Source organism: Heterocephalus glaber, unplaced genomic scaffold, assembly GCF_053883595.1.
Source record: "Heterocephalus glaber isolate CG9 unplaced genomic scaffold, H.glaber_assembly_v1.0 deba00001610, whole genome shotgun sequence".
Lineage (NCBI taxonomy): Eukaryota > Metazoa > Chordata > Mammalia > Rodentia > Bathyergidae > Heterocephalus > Heterocephalus glaber.
This window is the reverse complement of record NW_028258381.1, coordinates 15,728,242-15,745,189: the sequence shown is the minus strand read 5'-3', so window position 1 is coordinate 15,745,189 and position 16,948 is coordinate 15,728,242. Positions and strand designations below refer to the sequence as shown.

At 37.7% G+C, this 16,948-nt stretch overlaps 2 protein-coding genes and 1 pseudogene across 2 annotated transcripts in view; 1 reads left to right on the top strand and 2 right to left on the bottom strand.

The window, feature by feature from the left end:
* The window catches only part of Septin14 (septin 14), a 51,729-nt gene that overhangs the window by 7,496 nt on the left and 27,285 nt on the right, over positions 1-16,948 (top strand). The window contains exons 5-9 of the mRNA XM_021254296.2: positions 732-800; positions 10,278-10,395; positions 11,160-11,355; positions 13,536-13,719; positions 15,427-15,588. Of these exons, the coding sequence (XP_021109955.2) occupies positions 732-800; positions 10,278-10,395; positions 11,160-11,355; positions 13,536-13,719; positions 15,427-15,588 (729 nt within the window). The remainder of the gene's footprint in view (positions 1-731; positions 801-10,277; positions 10,396-11,159; positions 11,356-13,535; positions 13,720-15,426; positions 15,589-16,948) is intronic.
* Positions 2,110-10,284, bottom strand: LOC110348208 (E3 ubiquitin-protein ligase XIAP pseudogene; annotated as a pseudogene).
* Positions 13,715-16,948, bottom strand: part of LOC101701073 (zinc finger protein 717-like) — a 50,634-nt gene continuing 47,400 nt past the window's right edge. The window contains exon 5 of the mRNA XM_021254308.2: positions 13,715-14,083. Within this exon, the coding sequence (XP_021109967.1) occupies positions 13,956-14,083 (128 nt within the window). The 3' untranslated portion in view covers positions 13,715-13,955. The remainder of the gene's footprint in view (positions 14,084-16,948) is intronic.

Genomic DNA, 16,948 nt, shown 5'->3' with positions numbered 1-16,948 from the left:
GTGCAAATGAGGTAAGTATATAATTACTCAAGAGGGTCCTCATACACTAGAATTCTATTTCAGTTTACTTCCTAAGGGACTTGTTTGGATTTTTTTTTGGTACTGGGGATCAAACTCAGGACCTTGCGCGTGTGAGGCAGGCACCGGAACCACTGAGCTAAATCCCCGGCCCTTGATTTTATGAGCTCTATTTTCCCAATTCTCCTTCAAAGATTGTACTCTAATATTCCTGTCTTGCCTGGATAATTAGCCTAGAAAATTAAGTAATTATGAATGTCTTCATCCTTGTTTTATCTCATTTTAAAGCAAAATTCTCTATTTCCCTTTCTAATGACCAGAGAGTCCTTTCAAAAGAAGAATAGGGGACTTAATGAATCCAAACCTGTGTCATGTCTGTGTGCATACCCAGTTAAACACTGGAAATAAAAATTGTTTTGGTGAGAAAAAAAGGATGATCTTTGTCCTTGTGGTTTCAAAAGGGAGTTTATCTTCCTTAGGATGTTTTTTGTGTGCTTACAGTTGAGTGTATCACTCTATATGTTGGCTATTACATATTATTTTTTATGTAGAAGGCTGTGTAGGAATGCAAGTACAGCTTAAAACAGGCCAAGAGTGGTAATGAATAGCTAAAATTTTGATAAAGTCTATTAAAGTCTTATCTTGATATGTTACATGTTGGGAATGTAATTGTCTAAGTAAATTTGAAAAAAGATTTTGTATCTTTGTTTCAGCTCTTTCAGTCTGGGATGGCAGAAAAACCAGTGGATATGTTCACACAAACACCTAACAATGAAGATACAGTTAAGTATATCTTTCAAATAGAATTTTGCACTTTGTATTGATGCAGTAAACTGACACTGTTCTAAATAGTAAGGGTTTATGTTTGGTAATCAATTAACTTTTATACTTATTAGACTAAACTATAAATGACAGTTTAATCATTCCATGTTTCTTGAGTCTGTTGATTATTTTAGCATAAAGACTGTTCCTATTTAAAAAATTTTTAATAGCCAATTAAAATTCCAGAATCTCCCAGCAGAGATATGGCCAGCTTTGTGTTGCTGTGACATAATACCTGAGATGAACAACTTAAAGGAGGAAAGATTTATTGGCTCACAGTTTCAGAGGTTTCAGTCCCTGGTCACTTGGCTCTGTGTTCCTGGTTTGTGGTTAGGAAGAACATCATAGTGGTGGGAATGAGTGGTGGAGAAAGCTGCTCACCTCATAGCAACCAATAAAGAGAGAGGAAGGAGCCAGAGACAAAATGTACCCTTCACAGGCACAACCACAATTACTTCCTCCAGCTACATCCCACCTCCTAAAGTTCTATCACCTCCCAGTGCACCATTTAGTTGCGACTCCATCAATGGGTTAGTCCAATGGCAAGGCAAGACTTCATAGTCCAATCAACACCCAAAGACCCCAATCCTGAACACTGCTGCTTTGGGAACCAAGCCTTCAACACATGAGATTTTGGGAGACGTTTAGGGTCCACCCATAAAAGTAGCTGAGAAGAATAGTGCTGATTTAAAGGATTTATTTGTAGAATTTATACTGGAGTTAGATGATGTCTCATTGTAGTGTTTATTTGCATTTCCTTGATGGCTAATGATATTGAGCATTTTTTCATATATGTATTTGCTGGCCATTGTATTTCTTATTTTGAGAAGAGTCTTTATACCATTTTCCCACTTTAATTGAATTACTTATTTTATTGGTAGTAAGTTCTTTGAGTTGTTTATGTATTACAGATATTAATCTTTAGTCATGTGGATAATTGCCAAGTATTTTCTCCCATTTTATAGATTGTGCCTTCTCTATGTTGATTGTTTTCTTTGGCGTTCAGAAGATATTTACTGTGATATAATCACATTTGTCAATTTTGTTTTTATTTCCAGTGCTTTATGGTCCTACCCAGAAAACCATTGCCTGTACCAACATCTTAAGTATTTTCCATTCTTTTAAATGTATTTTTATTTTCATATATTGAATGTACATGTTAATGGGGTTCACAGTGACATTTCCCTATGTGCAGACAGCTCACACTGACCGTGTTCATCCATCCTTTGGGTGGTTCCAACCTCATTGAATGGATTAAGCCACTGATGGGTTCATTTCTGTGTGGGTTCATTAGGAGACTGGGTCCATGTGGAGGAAGCATGTCACTGCAGACAGGGCTTTGAAAGTTATGCATCATCCCTGGCCCCTTCCTTTCAATCTGGCTTTTCCTCTGCTCCCTGCTTCCTGTCTGCCTCGACCAGCTTTCCACTACCATGCTCTTCCTTCCATCCTGGTTTTCTGCCTTGGTCCCAGCCAGCCATGGACAGAAAAGAAAGGTTCACATGCAGACACTGAGAACTACTGGGAGGGTAGAGATTTGGATCTGGTTATATTTTGACTTGCAAGTGATCAATTTTTGCACAATTAGGTGGAAAGGATCCAGTGGGGTTTTATGTTTTGTTTTGTTTTTTGTAGTGTGCAGGCAGGGAAACTCTGGTACCAAAAAATTTGATTGAAAGTTGGGAGTGCTGAGTGATTTTAAGAACCTGAACAGCAACATTTGTAAATAATTCTTACTAAATTTATTAACCACATTAGTTTCAAGCTTTAAATTTTACAACTCATGGAAAGGGAAAAAAAAGTCTTGCTTAACTTTTTTTTCATTTATATATTAATTGGTACATTTTAGGTATACAATACATTTACATTTATCATTGGGTGTTTGTACCTGAACATGATGTATCTTAGTTCTTATTTTTCCCCCATTAGTCTTGCTTAACTTTAAACACAGTTTTTTGTTTTGTTGTTGTTGTTGTTGTTGTTTTGTGATACTGGTTTTAAAAGAAGAGTTTTAATGAACTGAGGCTCCCAGAACAATAAAAGCCTTTCCTATTGTAGAATGCTCTAAATGTAAATTTAAATTTAACACTTATCTACACAGATCAAATTTAACCTAAAGACTATATAACCAAACCTAAATAGACGGCAGCACAAAGGAGAGTCAGGATTTATAGAATAAAACAAAAACAGGTCAGTCATTACTTAATTTTTGAAATTCTTCTTCAAATTTACAATGCTTTAAAGGAATATCACTTATATAGTAGTCAGTGGAGGTTAGGAGACCATAACAACACACACTGTCTCTTGGAAAATACAGTAAAAATACAATTTTAACAGTTTCCCTCTCAAATGGTTCTCTGTAGTAAAATACCCCATTCACTATTAACAATAGGCCTCTCATGAGAATGAACATCCTGCGTATTCTATAAAGCTCTTTAAATTTTCACACTGACTTATTCAAGTTCTGAAAAAAAACCTTACATAACTATTCTTTTACTCCTGTTGCTATTTCATAATTTCCAAGAAGTTTCAAGGGTCTTGAGAGAACATTTAAAAAAGAAGTATCTACTACTCTTAGTAGTCAAGAAAACAAAAAATTTAGGCAAAAGAAAGATATAACATTTTGCCCTATATGTATCTGGATCATCCTACCGGTAAAAAACTCATGAAACTTTAAGATACAAGATGCCAGGAGGGTCCCAATGGAAAACTGTCACTAGAGCTACAAGCAGGGTCCGAACATACCTCTACTTTTACCTATGTAACTGACAGATGTGTAAAATACTGGGTTCATAAGGACCTTTTGGGAAAGTGACCTAGGCAGGCTTAGCTAGCATGGATTAAGGATCAATCTTTACTCATTCATTGGGAGATTTGAGACATATTTTATGTTTCATTTCACAAAATCAGAAATATTTATTTTGAAACAAGGTAAGGCATGGTTTACCTGTCGTTAAACTACTACTGAGAAATATTTTCCATCTGCAAATCAAAACATAAAAACATTTAAATTTACCCAATGGCACCAGAAAGGTTAACTGCCCTTCCTTCTTGGATTAGAAAAACTAAAGCTGCAATAAATAGTTTTCCAGGGATTTGAACATGCCTGAGCCTTTAAATAAGTAAAATACTTTCTATAAATTTTGATTACAAAAGTAATACATAGTTATAAAAATTTCAAACGAAACAACATTTTTTAAAAAGTTGAAGAGCTCCTGGAAACCTCTTTAGGACTCTCCCAGTCTCTCAAGAGAAAACACATTTAACAGTTTGGTGCATACATCTTTCCAAATCTTTTGTCCTGTACAGATACAAAATACACACACCTTGATTTGGCTTCTGTTATACACAGTGCTTTGCCACTTGAATTTCGTACTTAATATATCTCTGACACCTTTCTATATCAGTACCTGTTGGCTAGGTGGGATTCTGTCATTAAATACCCTTTTAGAAGTGGCAAAACCACTTTTTAAAGTCATCCCAAGTATGTGTTTATAATTTTAAAAGAAAATGGACCGAATCCTAAAACACAAAGACAAACATCTAAAAATAACCTCTATCGGGCCGGGGATTTAGCTCAGTGGTTTCACTGCCTGCTGTGCAAGCGCAAGGACCTGAGTTCGATCCCCGGTACCAAAAAAAAAAAAAATAATAACCTCTATCTTTCTACCAGTGTGGAACAGTTGGTTCCTTTTTCACACAAAACAAATTATGTGACTGGGAGATTAACTATAATCTCCATGTTTATACAGAATGCTCCATTTTTTAAGGCTATTTGAAAAGAATGAAATGTTAGGATAATTAGTTCACTTACACTTAGAAACTAAGTGTCCTACAAATACATATCATGAGCATTTACAATACGATGCTTCTTAGCCTAGACTTTTAATTGAAAATTGCATAAATGTTACAGCTAATAACCAAAAAAATCCAGAAATTCAAAATTGAGCTTACTAACTGAAACACCACTCTTTGTGTCATTTTTCTACTTGGTAGCAAAGGCTGATGGGATTCAGTGCTGATGACTTCAAGTTCTTTCACATTAAATCAAGGTATCAAGGAGAACATAGCATGCTTACCCTGGAGTCAGATGAAGACATAATTTTGGAGTGGCTTGAAAAATGATGACTGTTTAGCACAAGGGACATTTGTCAACCTCTTTAGCACATTGTTTACAAGTGACCAGATGTCCATGAGGAATAAAAGCTACAGCAACATTTTTGTTGTTGTTTTGTTTGTTTTTTGAGACAAGGTCTTGCTTTGTAGTTCAGGCTGGCCCTGAACTCACCATGTAGCCCAGGCTGGCCTTGAACTCTCGCCAATCCTCCTGCCTCAGGCTCCCAAGTGCTGGGATTACAGGCGTGCACCACTACACCCCATTTACACCGATATTTCTATCCACACACATTTTAGAAAGCTTCTCCTTTGCCAGGCGCCTTAGCTCCTCTGCAGTGAAGTCTGACTTGATTCGCCTCGTGTTCTGTCTTTCTGAGCACTCACTAGATCCCCAGCCAGAGCCTCACATATGATTGCTTCCAGATGTCTGAATTTTTTCCCTCCATAATTTTCTTAAAATTCCTGAAACTGACTCCTCTTCATATAGCTTCTTGTTCCATGGGATCCTGGAAGAATCACCAATTCTTTTAGTCAGTGATGGTGTTTTTTCAGCAATTCTTATCAGAGCCTCCCCAAGTGAATGGGTGAAATGAATACTGTTTATATATTCTGGTTCCATCTCGTCCAACAGATGCTTACACTGGACACCTCTTAGCAGGTTGTTTCCTGGGGTCTTTGCCAGGCTTCCCATTGGTCTTCCTCCTTCCAGTGAAAGCACCTTATTGTATCACCCTCACCTAAAGCAGACGATCCAACTCTTACAAGTGGCTGCTTGTGAACTGAGAGGCTGGATTTCTTGGAGGGATTGTCCAATTTGTGAAATTCCTATCACAACTCACAACACAGTTCCAGCCCCCAAACAAAGAAGAGTTAGGGAAGGGTCACCTGTGTTCTGACCAGGGATAATCACAAGGGTCCCATTTTTTCAGTTTTCCATTGCAAGAGACACATTACACTTGGTCATCAATACCTATGTAGCAGAGTCCAGAACTTGAAAACTCTCTGGGGTTTAAATGGGGACTGTCTGGCCAGTTATGAAACGACTTAAAAAATTTGAGTACATATTTGCAATACATAATGATTGCATTTGTTGTGGGGATTTGGTTTATGTACATAATACATCTTAATTCATTCTTTTTACTTCCCTTTCCCCTCCCTTACTTCCCCTCCCTCCATCTCTAGATCCCTTTTCCATTTGCAAAAGTTCTGTCTCCCTTATTTCTATTACCTGTCCTTTATTTTGCTCTTTAAAGATTTAAAGATTTAAATCATGAGAAACCCAAATTACAAGCAGTTCTGAAATGACTTTAGGTTCCTCAGGTCTCTGTCCAGTTCTTTTTTTTTTTTTTGGTACCGGGGATTGAACTCGGGTCCTTGCGCTTGCGAGACAGGTGGCAGAACCACTGAGCTAAATCCCCGGCCCATCTGTCCAGTTTTGAGTGAGTCTGTCTAAAGCAAAATGATTTCTGCTTCTCAGGTAATTTTTGATTCTGTATTTTCCGTTTTGGACACCAGGATTTGTAGCCTGCTCACACTGTTTTCAAAGTAAAATCCGTTGATGAATGTGCAGTTTGGGATTGTTTCCAGTGGCTTCTATCTAAAGCACCCCACAGCATTTCCTTCACCAGTATAAAGAAACCTGGGAGAGGGCTGGGGATTTAGCTCAGTGGTTCTTGCTGCTTGCCTTGCAACCACAAGGACCCGAGTTCGATCCCCGGTACCAAAAAACAAAACAAAATGGAAGAAACCTGAGAGGCCCACAGTTGATGCTGAAACAGCACTGCTACTTGGGAAATTCGCGATAGGTTTTAATCTATTAAATGCTTCTGCACATTCTTCATCATCTTCCATGCCTACAGGTACACACCTGTAGGTTTTAGATCCTTCAAAACTGTTCGAAGTCATCTTCTCTGGAAAATAGCCCCGGTCCCCACTTGGAGCCAAGAGGCCTGGTCCCACCTGGCTCCTGAGGGGTGGGCCCCTGAGGGGGGTCGGGTGAGCCCTAGTTTGGAAATGCCAGGTATAAAGGAGGTCCTCACCCCTTCCCAGCTCCAAGCTGGAAACCGGAATCTGACCCAGCAGACACACATGCGTAGTGGGTATCTTGCAGTCCCCTTAGGCATCAGCTTGGTGTGTAGCTCCCAGACCAGCTAAGCATAGTCGGCCTTTCTGCTCTGGGTCTTTTTCGGTGCCGGTTTTTGTATCTCTCTCCCTCTGCATCTTCTCTTTTCCCTCTGCTGTGCCCCGACCTCTGCTGTGGGCTCTGAGCTGATGCATTTCTGTCCCTATGACTGGCTAACCCGAATCTCTGGGTCTTTCCAAGTCCCCATCTGTGCAATATGGACCATCATACATTCTCTGTCACCCACTTGGTTAAGTGGCCTGGTTTCAGCTCTCTCAGTTCCAAGTCATGGGGAAGCTGGAAAATTCTGCCTGCCTCAAATCCATCATCTTTGCTCCTTTTTATTATTTTTTCATAGAAAAGAAGGAATGTCGTGTGCACTGCGTTTACCATAGTACAGCACTCTGCGCTTCTCAGTGTAGTTTTACCACTGAGTTCTCTATGTTGCAGTGTTTTCTTCTTACTCATTAGCGTCTCATTCTTTCTGTTTGAAAAACTCCCTTTGGCATTTCTTGAAGGACAATTCTGGTAGAGATGTGTTCTTTCAGCTTTGGTTTGTCTGAGGATGTCTTTGTTTCTCATTACTTTCAAAAGGATACCTTTGCTATTTTCCTTAAGTACTGTGAAAATTTCCATTTTTCTCCTGGCCTGTAAGAAAACTGGAACAGCTTTTCCTACTGTTTGATTTTATTCTCTTGCAGCCTTCAGAATCTTCTGTTTATCCTTTATCTTTCAGAGACTGAGTGTAATGTATCTTGGGGTAGATTTGACTTTCCTGTACTTGGATATTTGTATCATTTGCTGTGTTTTCTGTTATTTCTTTGAATAAATTTCTATTCCACTGGTTTTCTCAAGACCCACTTGAGCTCCAATAACCCAAAGATTTGCTGTTTAGATGCTGTACTAAGTCTACCATAAGTGTCTAATATTCCTCTTCATTTTTTTCTTAACACCTGTGCATTTTTCAATAGCCTGTCTTTGTGCTCATTCTTTCTTTTCTTTGATTCAGTCTTCTAGTGATGCTGATATAGTATCTCCAAATGATATAGGGGAAACTCTCAACTTGCTAGATATCAAATACTCTGAGTTTGTGTTTCCCAAAATCGAAATATTAATTCTAAGGAACAACGGAGGTTAAGAGTAGGAAATACTTATTTTTTAAAACTTTTTTTTCTTTTTTCTGATACTGGGAATTGAACTCAGGCCACTGTGCTTGCTAGCCAGGTGCAGTGCCACTGAGCTAAATCCCTGGACCTCTGGAAACACTTATTGAGAGAGATAGCTCTTGAGAGGCAGGAGGGGACCCAAGTGGGTTGCCATGAACCCCACTTTACAGAGGAGTTTTATAGAGCAAAATCATGAGGTGGGTATAAAATCATGAAGTTGGTACAACATAGGACAAAACTGTGATCAACCCATAAGATTATAAGTATAGCTGCTTAGGTAATATTGATCTAGTAGGTAAGCAGGTCATGTGGCAAGTGTACATGGAAAGAACAGGGACTATTTCTGGAAGAGATGGATCAGGAGGTCCTGGTCACCCACCTGGGTGACTGGTGTCTAGCTAGACTTTATTGGGCCAGCTGATACCAATTACAGTATATTGTTTATCACTTGGGGAGGCATAATAGGCCTGGTCATTCTTTGTCTTGAGCCCTGACCTTCAACAGATGCGCCTCCAGCCACAGGTGTGATGTTTTCTCATCTTCTGCACTCACTCCCTCGAGGGCCTAGCCCTGTCTGACTGCCTAGACTATTTCTACCTAACTCAGATGTCTATAATAATGGCTTTAATGGGATTTTTAATTTCCCTTAGAGTGTTTCAGCTCAAGGATTAGTTTGATTTTTAAAATGGCTCCCATATCTATGTAAATATTGTTGTTAGATGAACTGTTTCCTGTTTTCCTGAAACTCTCTGGGTTTCCTTAGAATAGCCATTTAAATTCTTTGAGAGCTTACCCATAGTGATTAGTATACAACCAGTTTCTGGCACTTGATTTATTTACTTTTTTCTGTTAGATGAAATTATGGTTCCAAGCAAATTCTTTTTTTTTTTTTTTTGCGGTATCGGAGATCAAACTCAGGACCTTGCGCTTACAAGGTAGGTGCGGTGCCACTGAGCTAAATCCCCAGCCACTAGGCAAGTTCTTGATGGTTGTCGGTGTGTGATGCATCTGAGCATTGCAGGGTGAGGTGTCATCTATGACCACAGCACAGACAATATCTTCCAGGCTCCTGTTCCTGACTGAAGGGTTAGATACCCATTTAAGTCTCCTAATCTGGCTTTGCGCCTGTCTTTCCAGAAATTCTAAACAGGCTGCTTCCTTTCTCTGAGCCTGGAGTCACGGCACATCTGGTCCTTTGGCACTAGATGGCGCCCTGAGTTTAGGTTTGTCATGAATATACTGATGGTTCTTCAACCCAGGTCTGTAGTTGGTATGTCGGTCACCTTGGAACAAGGGGTAGTGGTGGTGGCGGCGATGTGTATAAAAAGGCAGTTTGTCCTCATAAGCCAGATCATGGGACAAGGACAGGCCCCAACACTTTACAGTCACCACACTGAGGTCAGGGGCTGGAGGATTCTTCCTGGCTTTAGGCAGAATAGTGTGGGGGCATCAGGCCACCAAAGGGTATGCCGAAGGCCACCAATGTGGGAATGCTGTATCACATTCTGAGCCCATGACCTGCCACGACCTGGACGTCACTGGGGGCTTCCTACTGCTGGGGTGGCCCCCTCGCCCAAGACTGCAACAGCCAGCCTTTGGTAATGGCAGCTGGAAGAAAAGTCCCATCTCCAAACTCCAGAGAAAAACTAAGCAGAGTGAAAAGACTCCCTGTAGGATGTAAGAAAATATTTGCTAGCTATTCATCTGACAGAGTTAATATCTGGAATATATAGAGAGCTCAAAACTTAAGAACGAGAAGCCAAGTGACACAATCAAATAATGGGCAAATGACCCACAGACACTTCTAAAAAGAAGTACAAAGGCCACTAATATATACATATATGTATATAATAGCAACATCTGTATACTGTATTTGAATACAGACTTCTTTTTGCACAGATTTATTTACATCCGAATTTGGTCTGAGATATGATAATAAAATAATAACTAATGCTAGTTTTTGTAACCTAGTATGGTCCATTCAAATGGCTTCATTTCCTGTTCTAATTAAAACCTTTTTATTTTTCTTTAAGGAAAAAGAAAGTATCCGTTGCTTAACTACTCTTGGCCACTTTGGTTTTGAATGTTTGCCCTATCAACTGGTGAGCAAGTCCATGCGGCAAGGATTCTCTTTTAATATTCTCTGTGTGGGTGAGTCCCAAACACTACATTTTTCTTATGCTTATTTCCACTTCTCTTACATAGTCTGATGAATTCAAGATGATTTTTTAAAGTTTGTATTGGTTTCCATATTCTTGGCCATATTACTTAAACTTTAAATTTAAATCCATGTTTTTCAAAATCTGACATAGCTTAGCATATATTTTCTTCCTATGCTATGTTAATGACTAAGAGTCATGACTAGCATATCTATTTTCAGGCCTATCTCAATCTTTGAAGTGTTTGGGATTATTTGAGATTAATATTTTTAAATAACAAATTACAATCATACACATTTTGGAGCACAATGTGGCATGCTGGACTTTGTATGCAACATGCAAAGGGTAAATCAAGGTATCAATGTAGTCATCCCTTCATTTGCCTAATTTTTTTTTTTGGTACTGGGAATCAAACTCGGGTCCTTGCACTTGCTCAGCGGGCGTCGAAACCCCTGAGCTAAATCCCCAGCCTTGCCTGTGTTTTTTATGGCGATACATTTGAAACTTGTTTTTAGTTTTTTAAAATATATAACATTGTTAACTATAGTCACCCTCCTGTACAACAGATCTCAAAATGTATTCTATTTGAAATTTGTATCTTTCTATCAATATCTCTCTATTCCCCCTACCAGCTTCTAACCATTATTCTACTCTTCTTTAAAAATTTAGGGGGCCCTTTAAGCCTCTGCATCAGCTCAGAGTGTTATTTCTGCACCCTGTTATCCACCCATGATGATGTATCTGTGTTTATTACAGGGGAAACTGGAATTGGAAAATCAACACTGATTAATGCATTGTTTAATACTAATTTGAAAGATAACAAATCCTCTCATTTTTATCCAAATGTTGGACTTATAGTTCAGACATATGATCTTCAGGAAAGCAATGTTCAATTGAAGTTGACGGTTGTGAAAACAGTAGGGTATGGTGATCAAATAAACAAGGAAGGCAGGTTAGTATTTTCTTATATTAATCAATTAAAGTTTTTTACTTCAAGAAATTTGCCTTCCTTTTTCCTAAATTGTAATATTCTTCTAAGGTAATTATCTTTCCTTCCAGATTTTAGTTCTTTTCTAGTTAAATAATGTTCTCATGAAATTGACATTTCATATATCCAGTTTTCTGGTTTCTCTTACAAGGTTTTGGATTAACCAATTGTAGCAAATGGTTTCTGTGTTTTGTGCTAGTTTTAGCTTTTCTTTCTCCTCTAGTATTATAGTTCTGTATCAGATTTAAAGTGTGATAGAGGGAAATAGTATCATAGCAATAGTTTTAGATTCTTACTCCTTCAAAAAATGCTTGTATACTAATGATTATATGTGACTCTCCCACTGAAAGTTAGCTTTAGAGTAAAAGTTTTGTTTTGTTTTGTTGGTACCGGGGATCGAACTCGGGTCCTTGTGCTTGCGCAGCCGGAGGTGAAACCACTGAGCTAACCCCCCGGCCCATAAAAGTATTTTTCACATATAGACGTGTTTTCTGCGGCTTTGATGCAGTGTTGCACTTAGGCTGACGCACACGGACTTGTGACAGCACATTGGGCTCATCACCCCCCAGCTCTTCCTTCAACGACATCATGTGACTTGGCTTCACACCGTAGAAGTCAGCAAATCCTACAGATCAGTATTTTTTCTTTCCAAAAAAACAACTTTTTAAGCATTAGCCTGCACACCACCGGTGAAAGATGAGTTTTGGAACAAGTACAGTACTCAGATGATAATAAATATGAAAATGTATTGGGGTGAAACTTATAACGGGAATAAACATATTAGAAAAGGGGCAAAGGCAGATGATTCGCATTAAAGAGCTGTTAATACTTAGAAAATGAATACCACCTTTGTAGTCAGTTTGTTGGAAAGTATTTTTAAATATGGGCTTACACTCAGTGTTAGCGTGTCCGGTGTACTGTACACTTAACTGTATTGTGGAGGAAGAGCCACGACAGGCAGTGCGTCTTAGGTTCTCTTTCTGAGTCTGTTGCAACAAATGACCACAGACTGATGGCTTCAAACAACAGAAACTCACAACAAAACAAACAGCAACAAAAACCCTATAAACTTTTTCTTTCACAGCTCTGGAGTGCAGAAGTCCAAAATCAAGGTATTTTCAGGATCAAACTCCATTTGGAGTTTCTAGGGGAAAATAAATTCCTTTGTTTCTTTCAGCTCCCAGTGTACACTGTCATTCCAGCTCCGTCCCTCCAAACTGTGTTTCCACCCCCCACATGGCTTCTCCTCTGCTCATTATGAGCACTTCTGAGGACAACCATGGCTGGATTTAGAGTATATGCAGATAATCCAGGATGATCTTTCATCACAGTTCTTAGCTTCATTTCATCTACAACCTTCTCCCCCAACCTGCAAAAATATATTTATAGTTTCCAGGGACATGGACATGGAAATACCTTCTTAGAGATCACCATTCCACCTCTTATTCCTCCTTTATGCTAAAGTTGTTTCTTAAATATTTTAAAAATGATTTTCCCATTTGTTTACTTGTTAGACTTCTCAGTTATCCAAGTAATAAAATAATTTCTGTAAAAAATTAAAATATGGAGAAAAAAATAAGAACCAAAATACATCATGTACAGGTACAAGTTCCCAATGATGAATGAAAATGTATTGTACACCTAAAATGTACCAATAAAAGAATTTAAGCGGAAAAAAAGTAAAATAATCCAGGTGCCAGCAAAATCCACTTTAGCAACATTTAGGCATTTTGCACAATTTCTCAACTCTCTCTTTTATTATGTATCCCCAAATATTCTCATTACTTTATAATTATATCTGGTAAGTAACTGACCCCTCTTCATTACTTTTGACACCTTCAGCTTTAGGATTTATGAATGTTTTGACTGTTCACAGCTCTTCATGGTAAACTACTGGTTTAGAATTGTTGTTGTTCTCTTTTTTGGTGCCAGGGATTGAACCAAGAGTCTTGCACATGCCAAGCCTTCTACTCCTGAGCCACACCCCACTGATAACGCCTCCAGCCTGGAATTATCTTTGGATGAACACATATACACAATTTTTATCCATATGGGAAACTGTTCAGCATACATACTGTTTATTAGATGGCTGAAAATCAGATTCAGATTTTATTAATTTGTAATGCTAGATGTTTATTTTTTAGCTACCAACCAATAATTGACTACATAGATGCTCAGTTTGAGGCCTATCTTCAAGAAGAACTAAAAATTAAACGTTCCTTCAAGTATCACGATACGCGTATCCATGTATGCCTCTACTTCATTTCGCCTACGGGACATTCTCTGAAGTCCCTCGACCTGTTAACAATGAAGAACATTGACAGAAAGGTGTGTTTGGTATATCCATTGACCTTTCAATATTTACTGCTCATTTTGTGATAATATACAGTATCTTGAAGCATTCACATGCAAGTACCTTTATTTTATAATATGCCTATATATTATAATAATTTTTCCTGTTAGTCTTTAGAGTATTTGAATTAGTTTCATAGCACTTCAATAACAAAATGTCATAGGTTGGATGATGTAAACAGTGAAAAATCATTTCTCACAGTCCTGGAGGCTCATAGTCCAAGATCAGGGCATTGGCAAGGTCTGTTTCTTCTGAATCCTCTCTTCTTGGTTGGCGGGTGGTGCCCCCGCTTCACCATCACATGGCCTTTCTTCTGGTGCTTGTATGTCCAAGTTTCTTCTTAGAAGGACACAAATCAAATTGGATTAGACCCCTGCCAAGCCTCATTATACTTTAATCACTTCTTTAAAGTCTCTACAGTTACGGTCACAATCTGAGATATTAAGGCCTGGAGCTTCAACATATGGATTTAGTGGTAGGGACAATTCAACATTTAACACGTTTCAATGTTACTTTTTCTATAAATTTATTTAAGATTATACCTTAGTAAAAGGATATGCATGTAAAAAAGACCAAAATTTTAGTTAGAGTTTTTCTCTGTGATTAAATGCTAATTCAGATCATGGGCATTTGCCTATATTTTTGAAATCAAATTTACTCTATAGTACTATAAAATAATCCTGTTTACCTCTGGTGCCACTGATGCTGTGATACATGAAGCTTTTCTGATTCTGTCTGTAAATCTTGTCAGAAAGGATTCGGAATGGGTAACAGGCAAGCAGCTACTGCCTGCTATGTAGAAAGAGGAAAAAAAAGTATAATTCTTTCTAGCGAAAGCGTGGGACCCATGCGTGCTTCCTTTTAAAAATTTATTTATTTTTTATTTTTGTGGTAGTGGGAATTGAACTGGGGTCCTTGCGCTTGCGCAGCAGGCAGCAAAACCACTGAGCTAAATCCCTGGCTGGGGCTTCCTTTTTGATAGGCTACATATTCCCATGTCTTTGTAGAACTAGGAAAATATTTATGAGTAAAAAATTCAAATTTAAATATATAAATACTAACTTCAAACGCGGAAAAAATTCCTTCATTTAATTACAAATGAATATATTTGCTAGCAAAGCGGTTTTCATTCCTATGCCCACATACTCTCAGCCTTTTGAATTCGATAATAAAAATTTTTGTATATTTTTAGGTGGTCATTGAAAGACATAAGCAAATCTGCCTGTAAACGCATTTAGGTAGAACAAGGGTAAGTGGAGATGGAGCATTGATTAGTATGCATTTATGGAGAAGGTGGTGAACAAGAATGATGGTTAAAAGGAAGATTCCATGTCTTCTACAATTTTGATGGTCTCTGATTCTCATTTTATAACTCGGTTTAATAGGAAATAAAATTGATAATAAAATAAACAGCCTACTTTATTGTATTATATTTTGCTAACTTCAGATGGGTTGGAAGTGTAAGAGATTTTTTTAATAAGAGACAAGATGGAGAGCTCTAAACCTGCATTCTGATAAAGGTGAATTTTCCAAGGTCTTGATGGTTTGGGGAAAACAATTTTTAAGGGGCGGATTGACAGCCAGTTACATAAATTTATTTCCAGAGGCTATAAATCATAGACTGTGAATACTATAGGATAAACAACAAATCTTCATAGGTGAAATTTTGTTTTCCTTAATAGGTAAACATTATACCATTGATTGCCAAAGCAGATACAGTTTCTAAAAATGATTTACAGAAGTTCAAGAGTAAGATAATGAGTGAATTGATTAGCAATGGCATCCAGATATATCAGTTCCCAACAGATGATGAAACTATTGGTCAAACAAACTCCTCAATGAATGTAAGCTTCTAACTGTTGAATATTAATTCTGTTTCATGTATAATGGAAGTACAATTTATAAGTCACATTGTTAGTAATATATTGTCACCTGTATCTGAAAAAGTCAATAAACAATGTAATTCCCCTCAAAATCCACTGAGGGGAAATGTTGTATTTTTTTTATTTTGAAAAATGTTTGCCAAGAGTCAACTTTTTGAAACAGTTTTGTTTAGATTTAGTTCATATACCTTACTATTCACCCATTTAAAGTATTCAATTCAATGATTTTTTAGTACATTCACAGATATATGCAACCACCTTGGCAATTTTAGAGTATTTTCATTGCTTCAAAAAGAAATCCCTTAACCTTTAGCTCTTCTCTTGCCGATCTCTTAGACTGCCCTCTCTGGAGTTCTGAGAAACTGTTACCTTCCATTATATCTCTATATGTAGATTCCTCTCTTCTGGACATTTTAAATGAGTTGAATAATATACATAATCTTTTGTGTCTGTCTTCTTTCACTCGGGATGCTGTTTTCAGTGTTTACCCATGTTTCAGCCTGTATCAATACTTCATTCCTTTTTCTGGCCGAATATTAACATGTGAATTTACCATATTTTATTGATCCATTAATCAGCTGAACTATTTGGGCTTATTACACATTTTGGATGTTATGAAAAATGTTGCTATATACATTTGTGTTCAAGTGTTTATGTGAATGTATGCTTTCATTGCTCTTGGGTATATGCCTGGTAATAGAATTTTTTTGGCTTTTATGGTAAACATATTCATTCATTTTAAGAACTGGTAGATTCCATGTGACTGCACCATTTTATAATGCCAACAGAGAAGTTCTGATTTCATTTTTTGCCTGATTGCTGTTATGTGGCTATGCTGGTAGGTGTGAAGTGGATCCCATTTCCTTGATGCTTAGAATTTTTTGTTTGTTTATTTGTTTTGAGACAGGGTCTTGCAACATAGTCCAGGCTAGCCTTGAGCTCACTATGTAGCCGAGGCTGGTCTTGAACTCACACCAATCCTCCTGCAGCCTCTTGAGTTGTGGGATTACAGGTGTGTGCCACCATGCCTGGTTAGAACATCGTTTTGTGCTTATGCATGTGTGTATATTGGAAGAAAGGTCTATTCAGAGCCTTTACTTATTTTTTTAGACTGATTTTTGTCTTTTTATTATAAGTTATAAGAGTTCTTTATGAATTCTTTTTTCATTTCATCCTGCATTCCATTGTACTGTGAATTTTAAAATTACTCCTTTCATGTCTCTGTGTTTTGGTGCCCATTACCCAGCCTATGATACCCGACCTCTATGATATATTAGCTATTATGATTACTGACATAATAAATATGGGCATGCAGATATCT